Source organism: Oculina patagonica, chromosome 10, assembly GCF_052425735.1.
Source record: "Oculina patagonica isolate OP01 chromosome 10, crgOcupat, whole genome shotgun sequence".
Classification (NCBI taxonomy): domain Eukaryota; kingdom Metazoa; phylum Cnidaria; class Anthozoa; order Scleractinia; family Oculinidae; genus Oculina; species Oculina patagonica.
This window is the reverse complement of record NC_135767.1, coordinates 16,596,264-16,616,277: the sequence shown is the minus strand read 5'-3', so window position 1 is coordinate 16,616,277 and position 20,014 is coordinate 16,596,264. Positions and strand designations below refer to the sequence as shown.

Sequence of the window (20,014 nt, the reverse complement as noted above, 5' to 3'; positions counted from 1 at the left end):
TTCAAAATCAAAGTATTTACAGTTGTTTAACGTCCTAGCAAGGAAATCGGCAGCACGGATTCCATTGGGAACAAAAAACTGATATCGAAACCGTTTGCAATAGTTAGTCACGAGTTATTTGATTTATTGTCACGCTTTGGACGTTTAAACCACACAAAACTTGTAGAAATGAGTTCCCTATTTGTGAGTTTCCTAGTGGTGAGTTCCTTAGTAGTGAGGGAACTTAGTTCCTTAGTAGTGAGTTCAGTATTAAGTTCCCTAGTGAATTCCTTAATTAGTGGTGAGTTCCCTAGTATTGAGTTTCCTAGTGATGAGTAGTGAGTTCCCTAGTAGTGAGTTTCCTAGTGGCGAGCAGTGAGTTCCCTAGTAGTGAGTTCCCTAGTAGTGAGTTTCCTAGTGATGAGTAGTGAGTTCCCTAGTAGTGAGTTCCCTGGTAATGAGTTCCCTAGTATTGAGTTTCCTAGTGATGAGTAGTGAGTTCCCTAGTAGTGAGTTTCCTAGTGGTGAGCAGTGAGTTCCCTAGTAGTGAGTTCCCTAGTGAGTTCCCTAGTAGTGAGTTCCCTAGTGAGTTCCCTAGTAGTGAGTTCCCTAGTATTGAGTTTCCTAGTGATGAGTAGTGAGTTCCCTAGTAGTGAGTTCCCTAGTAGTGAGTTTCCTAGTGGTGAGTAGTGAGTTCCCTAGTAGTGAGTTTCCTAGTGGTGAGCAGTGAGTTCCCTAGTAGTGAGTTCCCTAGTGAGTTCCATAGTAGTGAGTTCCCTAGTAGTGAGTTCCCTAGTAGTGAGTTTCCTAGTGGTGAGTAGTGAGTTCCCTAGTAGTGAGTTTCCTAGTGGTGAGCAGTGAGTTCCCTAGTAGTGAGTTCCCTAGTGAGTTCCCTAGTAGTGAGTTCCCTAGTGAGTTCCATAGTAGTGAGTTCCCTAGTAGTGAGTTCCCTAGTAGTGAGTTCCCTAGTAGTGAGTTCCCTAGTAGTGAGTTTCCTAGTAGTGAGTTCCCTAGTAGTGAGTTCCCTAGTAGTGAGTTTCCTAGTGGTGAGCAGTGAGTTCCCTAGTAGTGAGTTCCCTAGTGAGTTCCCTAGTGAGTTCCCTAGTAGTGAGTTCCATAGTAGTGAGTTCCCTAGTAGTGAGTTCCCTAGTAATGAGTTTCCTAGTAGTGAGTTTCCTAGTAGTGAGTTCCATAGTAGTGAGTTCCCTAGTAATGAGTTTCCTAGTAGTGAGTTCCCTAGTAGTGAGTTCCCTAGTAGTGAGTTCCCTAGTAGTGAGTTTCCTAGTAGTGAGTTCCCTAGTAGTGAGTTCCCTAGTAGTGAGTTCCCTAGTAGTGAGTTCCCTAGTAGTGAGTTTCCTAGTAGTGAGTTCCCTAGTAGTGAGTTCCCTAGTAGTGAGTTTCCTAGTGGTGAGCAGTGAGTTCCCTAGTAGTGAGTTCCCTAGTGAGTTCCCTAGTAGTGAGTTCCATAGTAGTGAGTTCCCTAGTAGTGAGTTCCCTAGTAGTGAGTTCCCTAGTAGTGAGTTCCCTAGTAATGAGTTTCCTAGTAGTGAGTTTCCTAGTAGTGAGTTCCATAGTAGTGAGTTCCATAGTAATGAGTTTCCTAGTAGTGAGTTCCCTAGTAGTGAGTTCCCTAGTAGTGAGTTCCATAGTAGTGAGTTCCCTAGTTGTGAGTTCCCTAGTAGTGAGTTCCATAGTAGTGAGTTCCATAGTAGTGAGTTCGCTAGTAATGAGTTTCCTAGTAGTGAGTTCCCTAGTAGTGAGTTCCATAGTAGTGAGTTCGCTAGTAGTGAGTTCCCTAGTAATGAGTTTCCTAGTAGTGAGTTCCCTAGTAGTGAGTTCCCTAGTAGTGAGTTCCATAGTAGTGAGTTCCCTAGTAGTGAGTTCCCTAGTAGTGAGTTTCCTAGTAGTGAGTTCCCTAGTAGTGAGTTCCATAGTAGTGAGTTCCCTATTAGTGAGTTCCCTAGTAGTGAGTTCCCTTGTAGTGAGTTCCCTAGTAGTGAGTTCTCTAGTAGTGAGTTCCCTAGTAATGAGTTCTTTTAGTTATATATTAGTAATGTAAAACTTTTTTTACAAAGGAATGTATTGCGTGCGGGCAGCAAACATTTCTTTGTAAAAATGAGAAATTCAAATTGCTGTAATTTTTTGAGGTTGAGTCAGAACTCTTTGAAACTTCGCATTCTTACTTAATTTAGAATGGTTAATCCATTCGTAAACTTAGTTTTTCATTAGATTAATGCAATGTTAATTTTATGAACGTCACAGTAGGATAAAAGCGGATTTCGATTTCCTTAGGATGGATAATATATATATATCGTACTCAAATTTATGGCGAAAGTTAATCGTGCCATATATGGTAGTAATATTCAGAATTGATATTTTTGTAGCTCGATCTGAAACTGAAACTCTTATGTTAATAAGGCCAATATTGTAAACAAAAATTCTCCTATATCCGATGTTTGCGATTTCGTGGCGATTTGTTGCCACAAAATCGTCGCTGACAGTTTGAAACAAGCTTGAATTAAGACGCGGTTTGCCAGCGAATTTTCAGTACGACACTACGTCTCTGGAACCTCTATTTTCATTTGCCCGCTCAGAAGGGGCATTGTTGTCACCTGTTATCTATTGTTTTAAGAACCAATGAATTAACTCGTTCCGAGAGGTAGTGGGCGACCCCGAATTTTAGATGAAGAGTAACAAAAACCTACTTTGGCGTACCCCCAAGGGTGTTTTGTCGCCGCAATCATGGCGGATGTTAATACTTGCAGCTTATCTATCGCGACTTCTAAAAAGTCTTTGAGCACCAAAGGAAACATGAAAACTTGGTCGTAGTTGGAACAAGAATATTTACCTTTAATAAGCCGTTGGGCTAAGATATTAGACTCTCTGCAGACAGCAGGCCAAGAAAATCTATGCGGCTATTTGAGTCACCTCTACAGGCTATTTTCATGTAACGGTATTATTTCAACAAAGTGGAAAAACTGTCGTGTTTGGTGTAAACATCGCATGCCCTCTGCGCTAACCGCTGCAAAAATATCTTAAAATAAATCGCAGCCCAATCTCCAAAAAACCGCCACGAAATCACCGCTAGTTTACGAGCGCGATTTGGAATGGTGCAAAAAATCGCCACATAAATCGCTGCAAAATCGAAAACGGGCCTTTAGAATTCTGAAAATACTCTAGCAATCTTTGAAATTCTTTCACGCTTGTTTGACACTGCGGTTTGCCAAAAAATAATTCTCGAGGCAAATAGTGCCAATTTCGCTTTCATTTTTGTCTGGTTATACAACCCAAGTATAATCTTCCGCTTATTTTCTCCTTCAGAGAGGCAGCGCATTGTTGAACTTGACTTTAAACTACCCGGCGAGAGCGAACTGTGTTTTTAAAATACCCGAAAGCATCAACAAACGACTTTAGCGTAAAATAGAAGGAGTGTAAATTGTGTTTGCCCATCTCGACACAAATAATACAAACTGTGACACAAATTAAAAAATGATTCTCAAAACTTCATTTTTTTGGAAAATGAAATCTAACTACAAAATTTCATTTTCTAATTTTCCGAAGTTCGTTTGACTTTATGTTTTACGGATATCCGGTATTTTACTTTCCAAAGCTAATAGTATAAAATAAGCTTGACAGTAAAGTTCACTCTATACACAAGCCGAGGAATACGTGTTGGTGTTTATCAGTCATTTATTTCAACTGACGTTGGCGTGGTGAGTAAAACTAGCCTTGTATTGTATGCCGTTTATAAAGTTTACCAGTTTAACTATCTTATTGTTACTTATTTTTGCGGGGGACTTCGTATCAAGAAATGGTCTATTGTTGTGTTTCAACTTTTTGGATTAAGCACTAAACAATAGTCCCTTTGTTCTTGGTTGCGCTAAGGGACTTCGGTCGAAGCTAACCGGAAAAGCTCGTGACTAATCGGAAGATTGTCGGTATGACAATTTAGCTACACTGGGGGAGTAGGTAGCGTCAAATTTGTACTCGTCAGGACAGGTTTCCGCGCCAGAAACTAACCAACGCTATGAACGTGAAATTAAAGCAATCATAACTTATTATTCATACTTATAAAGACGCGAACCAACGCTTCAAAATCAGACCTTATTAAACTTTTTATTCATACTTATGAAGATACGAACCGACGCTTTGAACATGAACTCTCGCTTTACTTTTTGTTTATTCTTGTGAAGACACAAACCGACGCTTTGAAATCAAACTCTTGTTAAGATTTTATTCACACTTGTGAAGAAACGAACCGACGCTTAGAACTCGAAGCCCTGCTCGAAACTTTTAGTCGCACTTGCGAAGACGCGAACCCACGCTTTGAACTGAAACTCTTGTTAAGATTTTATTCACACTTGTGAAGAAACGAACCGACGCTTAGAACTCGAAGCCTTGCTCGAATCGTTTAGTCATACTTGCAAAGACGCGAATTCACGCTTTGAACTCAAACTCTTGTTACGATTTTATTCACACTTGTGAAGAAACAAACCGACGCTTAGAACTCGAAACCCTGCTCGAAACTTTTAGTCGCACTTGCGAAGACGCGAATTTACGCTTTGAACTCAAACTCTTGTTAAGATTTTATTCACACTTGTGAAGAAACAAACCGACGCTTTGAACTCGAAACCTTGCTCGAAACTTCTAGTCGCACTTGCAAAGACGCGAATTTACGCTTTGAACTTAAACTCTTGTTAAGATTTTATTCACACTTGTGAAGAAACAAACCGACGCTTAGAACTCGAAACCCTGCTCGAAACTTTTAGTCGCACTTGCGAAGACGCGAACCCACGCTTTGAACTAATACTCTTGTTAAGATTTTATTCACACTTGTGAAGAAACAAACCGACGCTTAGAACTCGAAGCCTTGCTCGAATCGTTTATATTAGTAATTTCGCGAAAATGGAACGGCTATATTTCGCAGGACTTTATTTTCGTGATTTGCAATTTGGCCAAAAACTACATTTAAGATATATAAAAAAAGTTTTAAATAATTTTCGTGGGTCTTTCATTTCACAATTTTTTGAAAATCGCGAATATTAAGTCCCGCGAAAATAAGTAACAATAAGGTAAATAGCGCTATTTGTTTTTTAGCCAAGATAAAGTTATTATTGTTATATATACATGTAATTGACTGTTGTAACTTTCAAGTGAAATGTATAAGTAGTTTAAAAGAACACAACTTGTCCACATGAGATCGGTGAGTAGTCACTCACCCCAGCGTTTACAGGATATTTAACGTCATTTTTTCTGATGTACAAAATTTATTTCGAATTGAAGAAAACCTAAAAGTAATGTTTTAATTCTAAAGTAGAAAAACACCATAATAATGAACCGAAAGTGAACAAGGATGGTTGCGAGTCGACTTAGAAAGTTTTATTCTTAAAAGATGGATTACGAATGACAAACTTCTAAAAACTGGCCATGTTTTTGCAGATGTAGTCCCTTTTGTTACGTAATGCCTTTAACAAGGTTCCAATTAACTCATGCATGAAGAGTACTAGTTTCATATAACCTAAGTTGATTCGTACATTTCAGCCCGCCGTCCAGGATTGAAATGGGGTAGGAAAAATCAAATGTAAATGGTCACACTTAGGCCCGTCAAGAAACACGCTATCTCCTTGAAATGAGATTGATATAAAACTGAGGGGATCTCATCAACTGATTTCGCTGTTGATTTGTTTCCACCGTCGGTACAACCACAAGTGTAACTGAAACAAGTAAAAAACTAGCGATATTAACCAACGTTTCGGCGTCTTCATGACGCTCATGTCAAGGTAAGTACATAAAGATTGCAAATGCTGCGAGTTCAATAAGAAAGAATGCGAGGTTAAATGATAGAAATAATTTTGCACGAATTAAATCAGATTTTGCACGTTGAGAGTTGGTTTGTGTTACCTTGTCAATGGCGTCATGAAGACTTCGATGGTAAAAATCGTTAGTTTTACTTGTTTACGTATAGCAAATAAAGGTCACTAATGCATCATAAATGAGCGCATTGCCGTTGCTTCCCTCTCGATTCGTTACAAATCGGACGGTTAATTCAGAATTTACATAAATAACAACCACATCCAAACGTTTCAGAAACATTTTAGCGGTCTTTTTTTTTAAGTATAACTGAATTTAAGCTAACATTGTACACAATCATTTTGAAAAGATCAACTAAGTTACGTTCATAATTTCACATGATCTCTGACCGTTTTCATCAATTCTGGTTACTTTATCTCGGATTTTAGTTTACAGTTGCTTCTCCTACTTGTAAACTAAAATATTTTAAAAAGCAAGGAGACCAACGGAAATATACGCAAAAGAAGCGTGGAATTCACAGGCCGGAAAACCCTCTTTATAGTGCGTCAAAGTGCTTACCATTTATTCCTTTAGTGCACAAGATGAAAAGAGATAATGCGCAGATTTGGAACTTAGCCTTTTTCGAGCCTCTGCGCTCATTCGCATAATGTTACAAAATTACTATGTTCAACAACCTTACTGGATCTATTTTTCAGGTACAATACCAACAGATTAAGGAAGGCGTCATGGACAGCAGAGAAGAAATCATAGTAACCATCGATATAGCTGTAGCCTTAGTTGTCGCCACTTTCCTTCTAAACACCGGTCGTGCTCTGAAGGCTATCGAGTTATGCAAGGAAAGCTTGGTTTTGCTGAATAACAAAGTGCTGAGTGTAAAACAGCAATTTGGCAAACTGATTTACAGAAAAATCTATTATACAATGTTCAAAGCGTACCGTCTCATCCACGATGACAAAAATGCAATAACATATGGCAGGAAACTTCTCGTCATTTACTGCGAGAGTGGTGAAACAGTCAGTGAAGGAAACCTTAGCATACTACTGGCACGGATATATGAGAGTCAAAGTAAGTATGTTGAGGCAAAAGAACTTAATGAGAGAGCAATCACTATCATGAAAGAAATCGGGAACAAAAACGGAGAAGCGATGGCTTGTGGAAATCTGGGATGCGTGTTTCAATCTCTCGGTGACTATGTCAAGGCTAAAGAATATCACGAGAAATCACTTGCGATCTACATGGAAATTGGTGACAGAGCAGGAGAAGCAGCAAATTACGAAAACCTGGGAACTGTGTTTCATTCTCTCGGTGACTATGTCAAGGCTAAAGAATATCTCGAGAAATCACTTGCGATCAGGATGGAAATTGGTGACAGAGCAGGAGAAGCAGCAAGAACTGTGTTTCATTCTCTCGGTGACTTTGTCAAGGCTAAAGAATATCACGAGAAATCACTTGCGATCTACATGGAAATTGGTGACAGAGCAGGAGAAGCAGCAAATTACGAAAACCTGGGAACTGTGTTTCATTCTCTCGGTGACTTTGTCAAGGCTAAAGAATATCTCGAGAAAGCACTTGCGATCAACATGGAAATTGGTCACAGAGCAAGAGAAGCAGCAAATTACGGAAAACTGGGAAATGTGTTTAAATCTCTCGGTGACTATGTCAAGGCTAAAGAATATCACGAGAAATCACTTGCGATCTACATGGAAATTGGTGACAGAGCAGGAGAAGCAGCAAATTACGAAAACCTGGGAACTGTGTTTCATTCTCTCGGTGACTTTGTCAAGGCTAAAGAATATCTCGAGAAAGCACTTGCGATCAACATGGAAATTGGTCACAGAGCAAGAGAAGCAGCAAATTACGGAAAACTGGGAAATGTGTTTAAATCTCTCGGTGACTATGTCAAGGCTAAAGAATATCTCGAGAAAGCACTTGGGATCAAAATGGAAATAGGTGACAGAGCAGGAGAAGCAACATGTTACGGCAACCTCGGAATTGTGTTTCAATCTCTCGGTGACTATGTCAAGGCTAAAGAATATTACGAGAAAGCACTTGCGGTCAAAATGGAAATAGGTGACAGAGCAGGAGAAGCAGCAAATTACGGAAACCTGGGAACTGTGTTTAAATCTCTCGGTGACTATGTCAAGGCTAAAGAATATCACGAGAAAGCACTTGCGATCAACATGGAAATTGGTGACAGAGCAGGAGAAGCAGTAAATTACGGACAACTGGGACATGTGTTTAAATCTCTCGGTGACGTTGTCAAGGCTAAAGAATATCACGAGAAAGCACTTGTGATTAACATAGAAATTGGTAACAGAGCAGGAGAAGCAGCAAATTACAGGAACCTGGGAACTGTGTATTTACATACGAGAAATTATAAAAAGAGTAACGAATATGTCGAGAAAGCACTTGAGATTACAAAGGAAAGTGGTAACAGAGCAGGAGAAGCATCAGCTTACATAAACCTAGGAGCTGTGTTTCAATGTCTTGGTGACTGTGTCAAGGCTAAAGAGTATCTAGAGCAAGCCCTTGCGGTCGCAATTCAAATTGGTGACAGAGAAATAGAGGCATTTACTTGCGTAAACCTAGGAATTGTGTTTCACTCGCTCGGTGAATACGTCATGGCCGAAGAATATCTTGAGAAGGCACTTCCATTAGAACAAGATATTAGAGCCAGTGAAACTGAGTTCATTTGTTATTGTCATCTTGCACTGACGAAGTTATCGCAAGAAAAGTTCCAGGAAGCTTTTCACTACTTGTCTCGAAGTATTGAAAAATGCGAAGAAATGCAAGGTCTTAATGCGGACAATGATCAAATTAAGATATCCGTTGCAGACATGCATGTTTTTCCATACAAGGCGCACAGTATATTGTTATGTGACGCTGGAAATCCCAACCATGCCCTTTATGTTGTAGAGCTGGGACGGGCTAGAGCCCTAGCAGACTTGATGGCAGATCAGTACTCTGCTGAAACACACATATCCGCAAACCCGCAGTCATGGATTGGCATTGAAAATGTCATGACGAATAAAAGCAACTGCACTTGTTTGTACATTTCTTACTACCATCAAAGAGTGTTTTTCTGGATTCTAGAGGCAAGCGGGGTCATTTCTTTCCGAGAAATGACAGTGGATAAAAACACTCTTTTCAAACGATTAGCACAGCCAGCTGTAAATTTGGATGAATTTTTTGCTATCATGGCTAAAAGTTTCCGCAGCTTTGGTATTCTGCCCGAGGAGGTTTGCGAAGATCGGTCTCTAAATGACATTGAGCCGGCTGAATCTGATTCTTCCCAGGAAGAGAGGCTGGCAGCTTTGCGACATGGAAAGGATGAAAAAGGTCCCGAACCGAGTTTAACTTTGTTCTACGAAATGCTTATCAATCCTGTTTCCGACTTACTTCAAGAGCCTGAAATTATCATTGTTCCCGATCGCAACTTGTACCGTGTTCCATTTGCAGCTTTACTTGATAAAAATAGAAAGTATTTATCAGAGACTTTCAGGATCCGCATCATTCCTTCATTGACGACTCTCAAGCTCATTCAAGACAGTCCGGCAGACTATCACAGTCAGACTGGTGCACTGATAGTGGGCGATCCTGATGTTGGTGAGGTGATTTACTGCGGAAGTCTCAATAGAAAGTTTGTGCCATTGCCTGGTGCAAGGAAGGAAGCAGAGATGATTGGACGCCTGCTGGGAGTTGAACCTTTGTTAGGTCAACACGCAACAAAGCACGCGGTACTTCAAAGGATAGAATCAGTGAGTTTGATACATTTTGCTGCACATGGTAATGCTGAAAGAGGAGAAATTGCGCTTTCCCCTGCAAGCACTACTACTGGGATTCCACAAGAAGACGACTACCTTTTGAAAATGTCTGACATTTCACAAGTTCAACTGCGAGCTAAACTGGTAGTACTAAGCTGTTGTCACAGTGGCCGTGGACAAATTAGGGCCGAGGGAGTTGTTGGAATCGCTCGCGCGTTCTTAGGATCCGGTGCACGCTCAGTGTTGGCGGCACTGTGGGCCCTAGAAGACAGTGCAACAAAGCAGTTCATGAGTTGCTTTTACGATCAACTTGTTCGTGGGGAAAGCGCCAGCGAATCTCTTTACAAAGCCATAAAGTGGATGAGAGACAACGGTTTTAACAAGGTTTCTGAGTGGGCACCGTTTATGCTGATTGGAGATAACGTGACATTTGACTTTAAAAAGTAAAAGTTAGTTTAAAATAGGAAAGAAAACGTTTTATGATTTGGGTAGTTGGTTACCTGTGTCAATATTAAAGTCATTTTAATTCGTTTAATTTCATTACAAGTACATGTAACGAAGTCAGGATCAAAATCCTACCGAGTACCGTTTTGAATTTGTATTGTTAGGTTAATTTTTTTAAAATCAAAACAATTTTTACGAGGTGTTTAGATCCCTTTCTCTTGTGATCTGTCTACAAATTAAGAGCAAGTTTGTAGAAGAATCGAACAAAAATTGTTCTTTGCGGCAATTCTTAAAATACAGGGATTTCGCTCATCTTCTGCATGAAGGTAGTCCTTATTAAAACTAAAAACGTTATGTTGTTTTTTTCTTCAAATAGTTTTATTTTTCCGAGAAAAACGAAATTTTCGATTTGACATCTAGACTCGTCTAGACTCGATTGAGAGGGTACAAATTGGGTTGAAAATTGACCATTTTCAATCGATTCGTATGTCAAAACCATCACGCGCAGAAAAAAATAAATACAACCGGTTTATTGCATGACTCTTCCTTGTCCAAATAAGCATAGTTTCAAGAGTTTTGGTTTAATCTAATTATTTTACGGTAAACAAAACCAGACTATTCTCACGCGAAATGAAAGTCGGTCGGTCAAAAGAATCGTCATTTTCACTATGTGCCTTATCTCAGAATTCCTTGAGATAAATATATTTCAACTGTAGAAGGATGATACTTTCAAAATATTTAAAGTTTTGTCTGGGTAAATGATCAAGCACTTGTCAAAAAATTATTCAAAATCGTACAAAAACGACACAAAATCACGCAAGCTTTCGAATGCGTAACCAAAAGTATTACCACCGTATTTGTTCTTTAAATCAATTTAGTCGCAACACTAGCAATACCAAGGCATAAATCATAATAAATATGTTCACCTTTGCTTGATTATGATATCCTGTCACATGCAATACGTTTTTTCCTGTCATTTCTTCAATGGCTTCCCGTTCAGTTCGCATGCCGCTTGTCGAATCCGTCTGCGACTGGTGAATTTGAAGCAACCACCGATACGAGTTTAACCAAATATGTATCGTCATGATTAACAAGCCCTTTTTGTGTTACTTGATTAAGCCATATTTCAGGTTATAGCCGGCAAAGCGTTTTCGATAAGCCACTTTGCAGTGCCTGTTGGCACCGTTATTATTCGAAGTGAAGTATAAATTTGCATACTTCCGAGACAAGCGTGACAGTTTTTTATACTTCGGGGGTGGGGTGAGGAAGGGTCTTAAATTTTTAGATGAATCAAATGTTTGGAAACGTTTGGGGATGAATTGTCACAAACTAATACCGTATTTTACATGGGGATGTAAAAGAATTTCACAATGTCAAACCTGACCCCACGGGAACAAGGATACCAGTTTTCTGGAATATGACATTTGATATTTCTCTTCCTACATCTCTATCTCCTTTAGAAGTCTTCCCTTTACTGTGATAAGCAATCTCATGAGGAACTTTGCATGTACTGGAACTTTTTCGCCATCCAATTCCAAGCTCGGATGGATGAAAGGGACAGATAGTAAAAGCGCTAACATCCTGTTGCTTGTTAAAGATACCTGGTGTTAATGGCGAACAGGAACTTATTCTCCTTAGAGCATGCTCTAAGAAGAATAAGTTCCTGTTCGCCATTAACACCAGCAAAAGACCAGAAGGACTTATGATTTTCTATATCCTTGTTACATGAGGAAAGGGACCTCGGTTATTAATTTACTTTTATCGCGTCGATCATACGAGCAAGGACTGCCAACTATCGTTTTAAAAGAACAAGAAACTTCCATGAGACACCAAGTGCAGCGAGAACATGTGGAGTTTCCAACAGTTCACCAGACAACTGAAGGAAAAAGCACTTTACGGGGACTGTGTTGTGCCGGTTGCTCCACAAATGGTTCGTGAGAAAAAAGAAATCATTCAAACATCTATAATCGAGTTTAGTAAATTACATTATATTAGTCTCGTCTCCTAAAAGTAAACAACGTGAATTTTCGCACACACAAGGTCAATTATTTTACTTTGTTGTTTTGGAGAATAATGAAGTACATAACTGAATTATATGGTTTTTATAGAAGGAGCAACCAGCAATTAGTAGATTATAGCGGAGCTCCCCAGCGCGCGCCAGCGCGCGGAGCAGAGCACCATGGGTAATGCGGGTACGAGAGAATTTTTGTAAACCCAGGAGGCCGAAAAAATTTGGTGCGTACGCGCGCCGAATCGCGTACAGACTCTCGGGGAGGGGGAGGGGAGTCCCAAGGCAACCCAAGCAGGGGGGGGGGGGGAGGGGAGACAATCTTCTGATGAGTGAGGTAATCAACTAAGATCTTTGATATTGGACATCCATTTTATGGTCAATTGACAGCTGTCAAAACAAGGCATCCGCTGACCAGTATCACATGACCATATCGCGGGCTCAGGTTTAGAACTAGTCAAGGTCGCGTGTTTTTTTTAAGTTGACCGCTGACCAAGTGATAGCATTGCTATTGTTCCGCGGGCGCAAGTACTTTTCCATGTTCAGTCCATTTAGATTTACATGAAGGACAAAGTGAACAACCCGGTCAGTTTGTAAGCTGAACGAAGCACAAGGAGAAACCGAGCAGGAAATTAAAAAGAAATGTCTTCGTAAATATTTCTCGGTCTACCCCGTCTAAAGGCTTTACACATCATGGAAGTTATGGCAAACGATAAGGGCTTACGGGGAGATCCGAAAAAATGGCACAGGTGGAGAGCGAGCGAGTTTCTACCGTTTCGGCGGCTGACCAGCTCTTGGAAATTAATTGAGCTAAACGCAATTAACTGAAGTGTAGGAAAAAAGAAGTGTCAATAGCTTCACGGATGGAAAAGGCTGAAATAGACCTTCGCAGATAATTCAAAGGTCGGTGGTGCTGGAGTAAGTTATAATTTATAGCTTACACATGTACTGCGCGGTTGGATATAATAATACGAAAAACTGCGGCCGCTTCGCCTCCGATTAATTCATGAGCTGGTTGAAAGCTTTGCCCTGCTGAATTGACAAGCATTCTTCGACTTCAAATATGAGGTAACAAACTTTGACTTTACTAAATACACTAAGTCCATGTTTTTTTGTGAAAATCTGTAATTATATGCTTTATGAGTGAATTTGCGTCGGTTTAGTGGTTCTGGTTTACAGAACTTTTATAAAGTTGAATTGTTTATAACCTTAATGACTTAAATGTTTTTATTCAAACTCCCAGCTAAACTTAGTGTTTTACATGTAGTTTTTTAATTCATCTATTTATTCTTATTTTATACTCGCTGTTGGAATTCGTTTGAACGAACTATTTTAGAGTCGTGGACGAATACGCCAAGAGATCGTTACGTTGCGAATTTCTTGCGTTGACACGTTTTTACCACACCTTAGCAGAAACAAACAAAAAACTCAATTTATTTCCACATAAAACTATCTTAGTTAATTATTTTGAGTAATTTTATAAAACACAATTGTTCGCTCTTCTTGTAATTCATGCCATTTTAGACACTGTATGCAGCTGTGTATGCAAACTTTAATACATTGACTATCATTATGACAGTGTTGAATGTGTATCTTTGCAATGGCAATGTTTTTCTTATACAGGTAAGTTAACAAGAAATCCCCAAGTAGAAAAGCTAAATATCCCATTGTAGGAAGGAAGGGTCACTACACTGAGTGTACAAACGAAAGAGGCTAATATTATTATATTTGATGAGATCCATTAAATAAGACAGAATTTTTTATAAATTATTTTTATAAACAGGGCCATTTATTAGAGCTAGTGTGGTGGTTTTTAATAGATTATTATGTCAATCCTTCTTTTAGGTAGTGTTATATTCTGCCATTAAGTCAAGTTTTGTTGAACTTGGTATAGAATGCTCTGTGCAAAGTGGACAACAGCAAAGTAAATCAGGTATCTAGTTTTATATTTTAGTTATAATTGAAATATGTTTTTATTCAGTTTCATTCTTTTTTTACCCAGCTGCTTTAATCTGCATTTGGTTGCTGCTGATCTTCTTACTTTGTGAAATATTTGCATTCATTATTCAACTCCTCAATGGAGGTTGCCTATTCACCGAGTTAGGATTTCGAGTTGGATTTCGAGTTAGGATTTTGAGTTGGATTTACGAGTTCGATTTTTGAGTTGGATTTTGAGTTAAGATTTCGAGTTGGATTTCGAGTTAGGATTTCGAGTTGGATTTTCGAGTTGGATTTTCGAGTTGGATTTCGAGTTAGATTTCGAGTTAGCACTCCGGTTAGCCTACTATACATGCCAGTTAGCTTACTATGCACTCCGGTTAGCCTACTACACACTCCTGTTAGCCTACTATTCACTTCGGTTAGCCTACTATGCACTCCAGTTAGCCTGTTTATGGTTAGCTTTCAATAATTGTAATGGGTTTTGCTTTGTCAAAAAAAATCCAACTCGAAATCCTAACTCGAAAATCCAACTTGAAATCCTAACTCGAAAATCCAACTCGAAATCCTAACTCGGGAGTTAGTTTGTCTCTCCTCAATGACATTCAAAACAACTACAATGTATTAGACTTAGTAGACAATTTAAATAATTAATATTTCACTAAAAGTATGTTTTCATGAAATGCCCAGATCTTGTATCAGAAAATATCTATACCCTAGCCTCACTGTGGAAGGTTAAATGGTTTGAATGTCACCTCCCCTCACAAACTCCTCACAAATTCCAATGTGTGGTTATGGCAGAAATCCATGGCCAGCTCATCCTCAGTGTATGAAGCAGTGAAACAAGGCATCAAAGAGCCTCAAAACAACATGGAGCAGGAAAACAATAGCTCCAAAACAAAGAAATATTCCACAGGTTCTTACACCAAGGAAAACCCAAATATTCAGATCCATCCCATGTAAGGTCAATGGAAGTTCCAAAAGGGCTAGCGGGAGGGGGAGGGGGGTTGATTAAAGGCCAAACCTTTTAATTAAGAGGGGGTGTTAGGGTTTGCAGTGATGCTTTGAGTTTATTAAAATATTTAGTTGACTTTGTAGTTATCAGCAATAGTCTGTGCTGATCCATCTCTGTTAAATATCTAATGGATCCTTTTGCATCCAGTGGTTTGTCTTCAGTTAAACAAGCTCGAGTTAAGTGTTTTGTTTTATAAATTATTGATATTAATGCCAATTAATTAATTTTAATTTAATCTGTGGCATTTGACTTTTTTCAGGGTTAACATGAGTTACAGAGTTTGCAGTGCCACAGACACAAAAACCGACAAGGACAAGGACATAAATAGAAAACAGGAAAGATTAAATCCAGCTCGATGTTTGGGTGTCGTCATGATGCTATTTTTAAGAGACTAGTAAATTACATGTAAATTAAAATCAAGAAAAGCTGCAAATAAGCAAAATTTAGATTTTAAATGTTAACCTATTTACAGTGTACTTCAGAAAACGACTTCTTGATTGACCTGTCACTTTCACATCTTGTTAGATGTAACAAGGGCATTATGAAGTGATCTTTTCAAAAATATGCAGCGAAAACAGTAACAGCAGAGATGATGGTAGTTTAAAATTGCTATTTTCAATGTTTTGACTGGTAAGAAACCACATGTGACCAAGCTAAAATCTGTTTGGCCAGTTAACATGACCTGCAAGTGTCCAAATGTTTTGAGCCCTCAACTACACAGGACTTACACGTAGTTGTCTAATTATATGATAAGATCTTTGGTTGACTTTGGGGGAGGTAGTGGAGTTACAAAGCAATGTAATTATTTGAATTTGGATTAGTTATGCTGAAACTGGTGGTACTGTAATTCTAAAGTATAGGTGAGTTTAAAACCGTTATTGCAAGCAATATGCATTACCAATTTCATTCTTATGTATTGTATGCTGTGTACAATTTATAAGAACAGCTATATTTTTAAAATAAGTGAAATATTCTAAAGCCAGATAAAATTTGCAGTATCCATAAGGTACCATGTAGCAACCAAATTGTGACTCACTTGCCTACTTTGTGAACTCCATGACAAATGGGCAACATGACTCCATAAAAATGTGGACAATAATACAAACAAATTTTTAAAAGAGTAGTCAAAGTATTGATGTTATATTTTTTCTTGCATAGTTTTATACACAAGCAGACATGATTCTATTTTTTTTTTCTGGGTAATCAAATAACAAAACTGAATTTGAGACTCACAAACAATATTCTAGCTTCCCAGAATTTTTGCTTTTTTTCTGTAAGTGAAGTGAAACCTCTTAAGAGGAAGGGGAGTCAAAAGACATGTAAAAGTGAATAAGGTGCTATCTTCTTCTTTTTTTTTGGGGGGGGGGGGGGTTTGGGGATGGGGTGACCCTGTTCGGTGGAATGACAGAATGTCACTTCTTTGTTTCCGGAGTTAGGTTCACCCCTGTTTGCTCGCAGTTAGCTTTATTCATCTGGTTTGCTTGCGGTTAGCTTTCACTCTAGTTTGCTTGTGGTTAGCTTTCACTCCGGTTTGCTTGGAGTTAGCTTGGTTTGGGCAATATGCTGTAAACCATTAGCTATAACCTCCGCCATTTCCAAATCAAAATTAAAATATAGGCAAATAGTGAAAATGAAAATGAATAAATGAGTGAATGAAAAAAAATTAAAATCAACCTTATTATAAATGTAGATGTTTGTTATTCCTTTATACTCTAAATGTTAAGTGATTTTTTCTTTCTTTTAAAGCTGGTAAAGCAACAACAAGAATGCCTAATTTGCCATGTGATATGCCTATCTACCCCGACATGCAGCCCTACTCCTCCCTCCTTTTTTCTACATGAAGGTAACATACCGGTAATTGCCCGTTTTGCAACATAATTTCCCATCCAGACTTCTTAATGATAGTGCTTTCGGTGGAATTATAACATTTTGATTGATTTTGTTTGTTCTCTTATTTGGTGTTGCTGTATACGGTACCCGGAGGGGGGGATGGTACTCCCATATAAGAGCTATACGGGTATGTGCCACTCAACAGGGTATGCTTTTTGCCTCTCTGACTCTGAAACAGGGTAAACAAATCACCCTTTTGACTATGGAACATGGTTGATTGTTTTCCCAGAGTCCTGATTAAACACTATAAAGTATAGCTATGAAACTCCGCTCCTTTCATCGCTTTATCTCCAAGCCACAGACGAAGTCAAGTGAGAGCTTTGTGATGTACGCTAGTGTTGTTATATCTATCTTCATATATTTCCATTGTGGATATTGCTGGAACAGGGTACCTACTTTGCAGTGTTTGTCTGGAACAGGGTCGCAAATTGAACATTTAGTCTCTGGAACAGGTCCAGAGTCTCAGCAACTCAGCGGCACACCCCCATAGTAAATTTTAGGGAGTACCCCCCCCCCCCCTACCCCGGACACGGTAAAAAAGAAATAAGGAAAAATATTAATTACTATTTATTAAAAAAATAAAACGAATATAAAATTCTCAGCCTTAAAGTTTTACAATGGCCAGAATTCAGAGTTCAATAAAGTGCAAAATAATTAACCGGGGAGCTCCGCTTTTAGGCTTGCCTAAATCTATATATTAGACTACCACCAAACCGGGAACGAGAAGCAAACGACTTTTAGAAAGTCTAACTTTAATAGATTACAACACTCTTTCCTGACAGCGGCTTTTTGTCAATACTTTTACGGTTTTTCTCTCTTTGATTTTGACGATGGCGTAAGCAGAACTTATAAGTAAAGTAAATCACGTAGCAAATACGAGTTTGTGACAATTCATCCCCAAACGTTTTCAAACCATTGATTCATCTAAAAATTTAAGACCCTTCCTCACCCCACCCCCTAAGTATAAAAAACTGTCACGCTTGTCTCGAAAACTTCACTTGAAATAATAACGGGGCCAACAGGCACTGCAAAGTGGCTTATCGAAAACGCTTTGCCGGCTATAACCTGAAATATGGCTTAATCAAGTAACACAAAAAGGGCTTGTTAATCATGACGATACATATTTGGTTAAACTCGTATCGGTGGTTGCTTCAAATTCACCAGTCGCAGACGGATTCGACAAGCGGCATGCGAACTGAACGGGAAGCCATTGAAGAAATGACAGGAAAAAACGTATTGCATGTGACAGGATATCATAATCAAGCAAAGGTGAACATATTTATTATGATTTATGCCTTGGTATTGCTAGTGTTGCGACTAAATTGATTTAAAGAACAAATACGGTGGTAATACTTTTGGTTACCAAGAGGGAATAAGGGGACAGAGAGGTAGTCTCCTAGTCTAGGCCTTGGGATATGTCAAAGACAGAAAAGTTATATTTAGCCGCGTGCAAAACGGAAGTGTCTGTTTTTCTAATGGCTTCCGCACACGCCATTCATGATCAAGGCGTGAGAAATGTCATTAACAATAGCGGAAACGTTTTATTGATGGGAGCGAGTTGTGAAATAAAATTTTCGTAGGAAATATTAGGAATAAGGAATAAGAGATAGATTCTACATTTTTTTTTTCAAATCCAATGGCTCGCGAAGAATAAAGTCAAAACCATATATATTAAACCTGCATAAACAGGCAAAACAGATAACAGATAACAGACCCCAGTACGCCTAGAGATACTCTTACATTTCATTCATGCGGTGCCAGACCATACGTGCGAACAGGCCGAGGGGAATAAAATCCTCCGTTATTTCGAGCTCAAGCAACAAATCACCCGATCGAATACGGCACAGCGTATCTTTGAAACAAATATATATCTTTTTCGACATTCTCTGACAAATCAGACGAAACCGGAAAAACACAGATACCGGTATGTCATCTGTGATAAGATACATCACACCTTCAAGCAAAGTTAATTAAACAGCCGGGTTCGGCGTCACAAAATAAAATAAAATTACACTTTCAAAGAAAGTTTCCGACAAAGTCCTTCCAGGGCGAACATTTTGAGAGATTAAAACATATCTTGCAAAATGATATCAGCCAAATCAAACCGCACGGGCAAAATAATTTAGCAAATGAGAGAGGTGTTAATGTCTACAAACTGCAGGAAACCATGCAGACTTGTGTGACCTCCAGTCTACACTTTTCGAGTGTCATAAACGTCTATTTGACCTAAAACGCTTCCCAATAATAATTATAGTATGCAGAGGAGAAGGCCTTTTTCGAAAGCCTCCTATCCTATGTTGTCGCATTAAAAAAGCAAATCGCTTAAAGACACGCTTCTCAGAGCGATACTTATAAGACACAGCGGTTAAAAAATCAGGTCGCAAATAGTAATAATAAACAGTAGGAGTCCGTGTAGGCAAGAGAAAATAATATTTTCTCTTGGTGTAGGCCTGTCACGATTTTTATTTAGCATCTACAGAAGAGGCTTACTTTAGAAAGCTTCCGATACAATCTATCATTGACATTAATATCGTTGCCGAACTCTAAACGCCTGTAAAATGCCCACTAAAAATGACATGCTGAATGTTAATTAGCCGATAAAACAAATGTCACGCTGGCCCGATTTATTGACTTAACTAGAACCGGAACTACGCTTTTGTGGACGTCCGCATATCTAAAAATAACTTTTCTGTCTTTGACATATCCCGGCCAACGCCCTCTAAGTCCCTCTCTGTCCCATTATCCTCTCTTGGGTTACGCATTCGAAAGCTTGCGTGATTTTGTGTCGTTTTTGTACGATTTTGAATAATTTTTTGACAAGTGCTTAATCATTTACCCAGACAAAACTTTAAATATTTTGAAAGTATCATCCTTCTACAGTTCAAATATATTTATCTCAAGAAATTCTGAGATAAGGCACATAGTGAAAATGACGATTCTTTTGACCGACCGACTTTCATTTCGCGTGAGAATAGTCTGGTTTTGTTTACCGTAAAATAATTAGATTAAACCAAAACTCTTGAAACTATGCTTATTTGGACAAGGAAGAGTCATGCAATAGACCGGTTGTATTTATTTTTTTCTGCGCGTGATGGTTTTGACATACGAATCGATTGAAAATGGTCAATTTTCAACCCAATTTGTACCCTCTCAATCGAGTCTAGA

At 38.8% G+C, this 20,014-nt stretch overlaps 1 protein-coding gene and 1 long non-coding RNA gene across 2 annotated transcripts; both read left to right on the top strand.

The window, feature by feature from the left end:
* The first annotated feature begins 7,877 nt into the window (after positions 1-7,877).
* Positions 7,878-10,001, top strand: LOC144667303 (tetratricopeptide repeat protein 28-like). The gene has a single exon (XM_078528694.1). The coding sequence runs from the start codon at positions 7,971-7,973 to the stop codon at positions 9,999-10,001; it is 2,031 nt and encodes a 676-aa protein (XP_078384820.1). The 5' UTR covers positions 7,878-7,970.
* A 2,134-nt stretch (positions 10,002-12,135) lies between these two features.
* On the top strand, positions 12,136-16,576 carry LOC144629270 (uncharacterized). The gene is made up of 3 exons (XR_013566339.1): positions 12,136-13,074; positions 13,852-13,939; positions 15,219-16,576. It is a non-coding gene; the product is annotated as an uncharacterized LOC144629270 (long non-coding RNA).
* Positions 16,577-20,014: the final 3,438 nt, after the last annotated feature.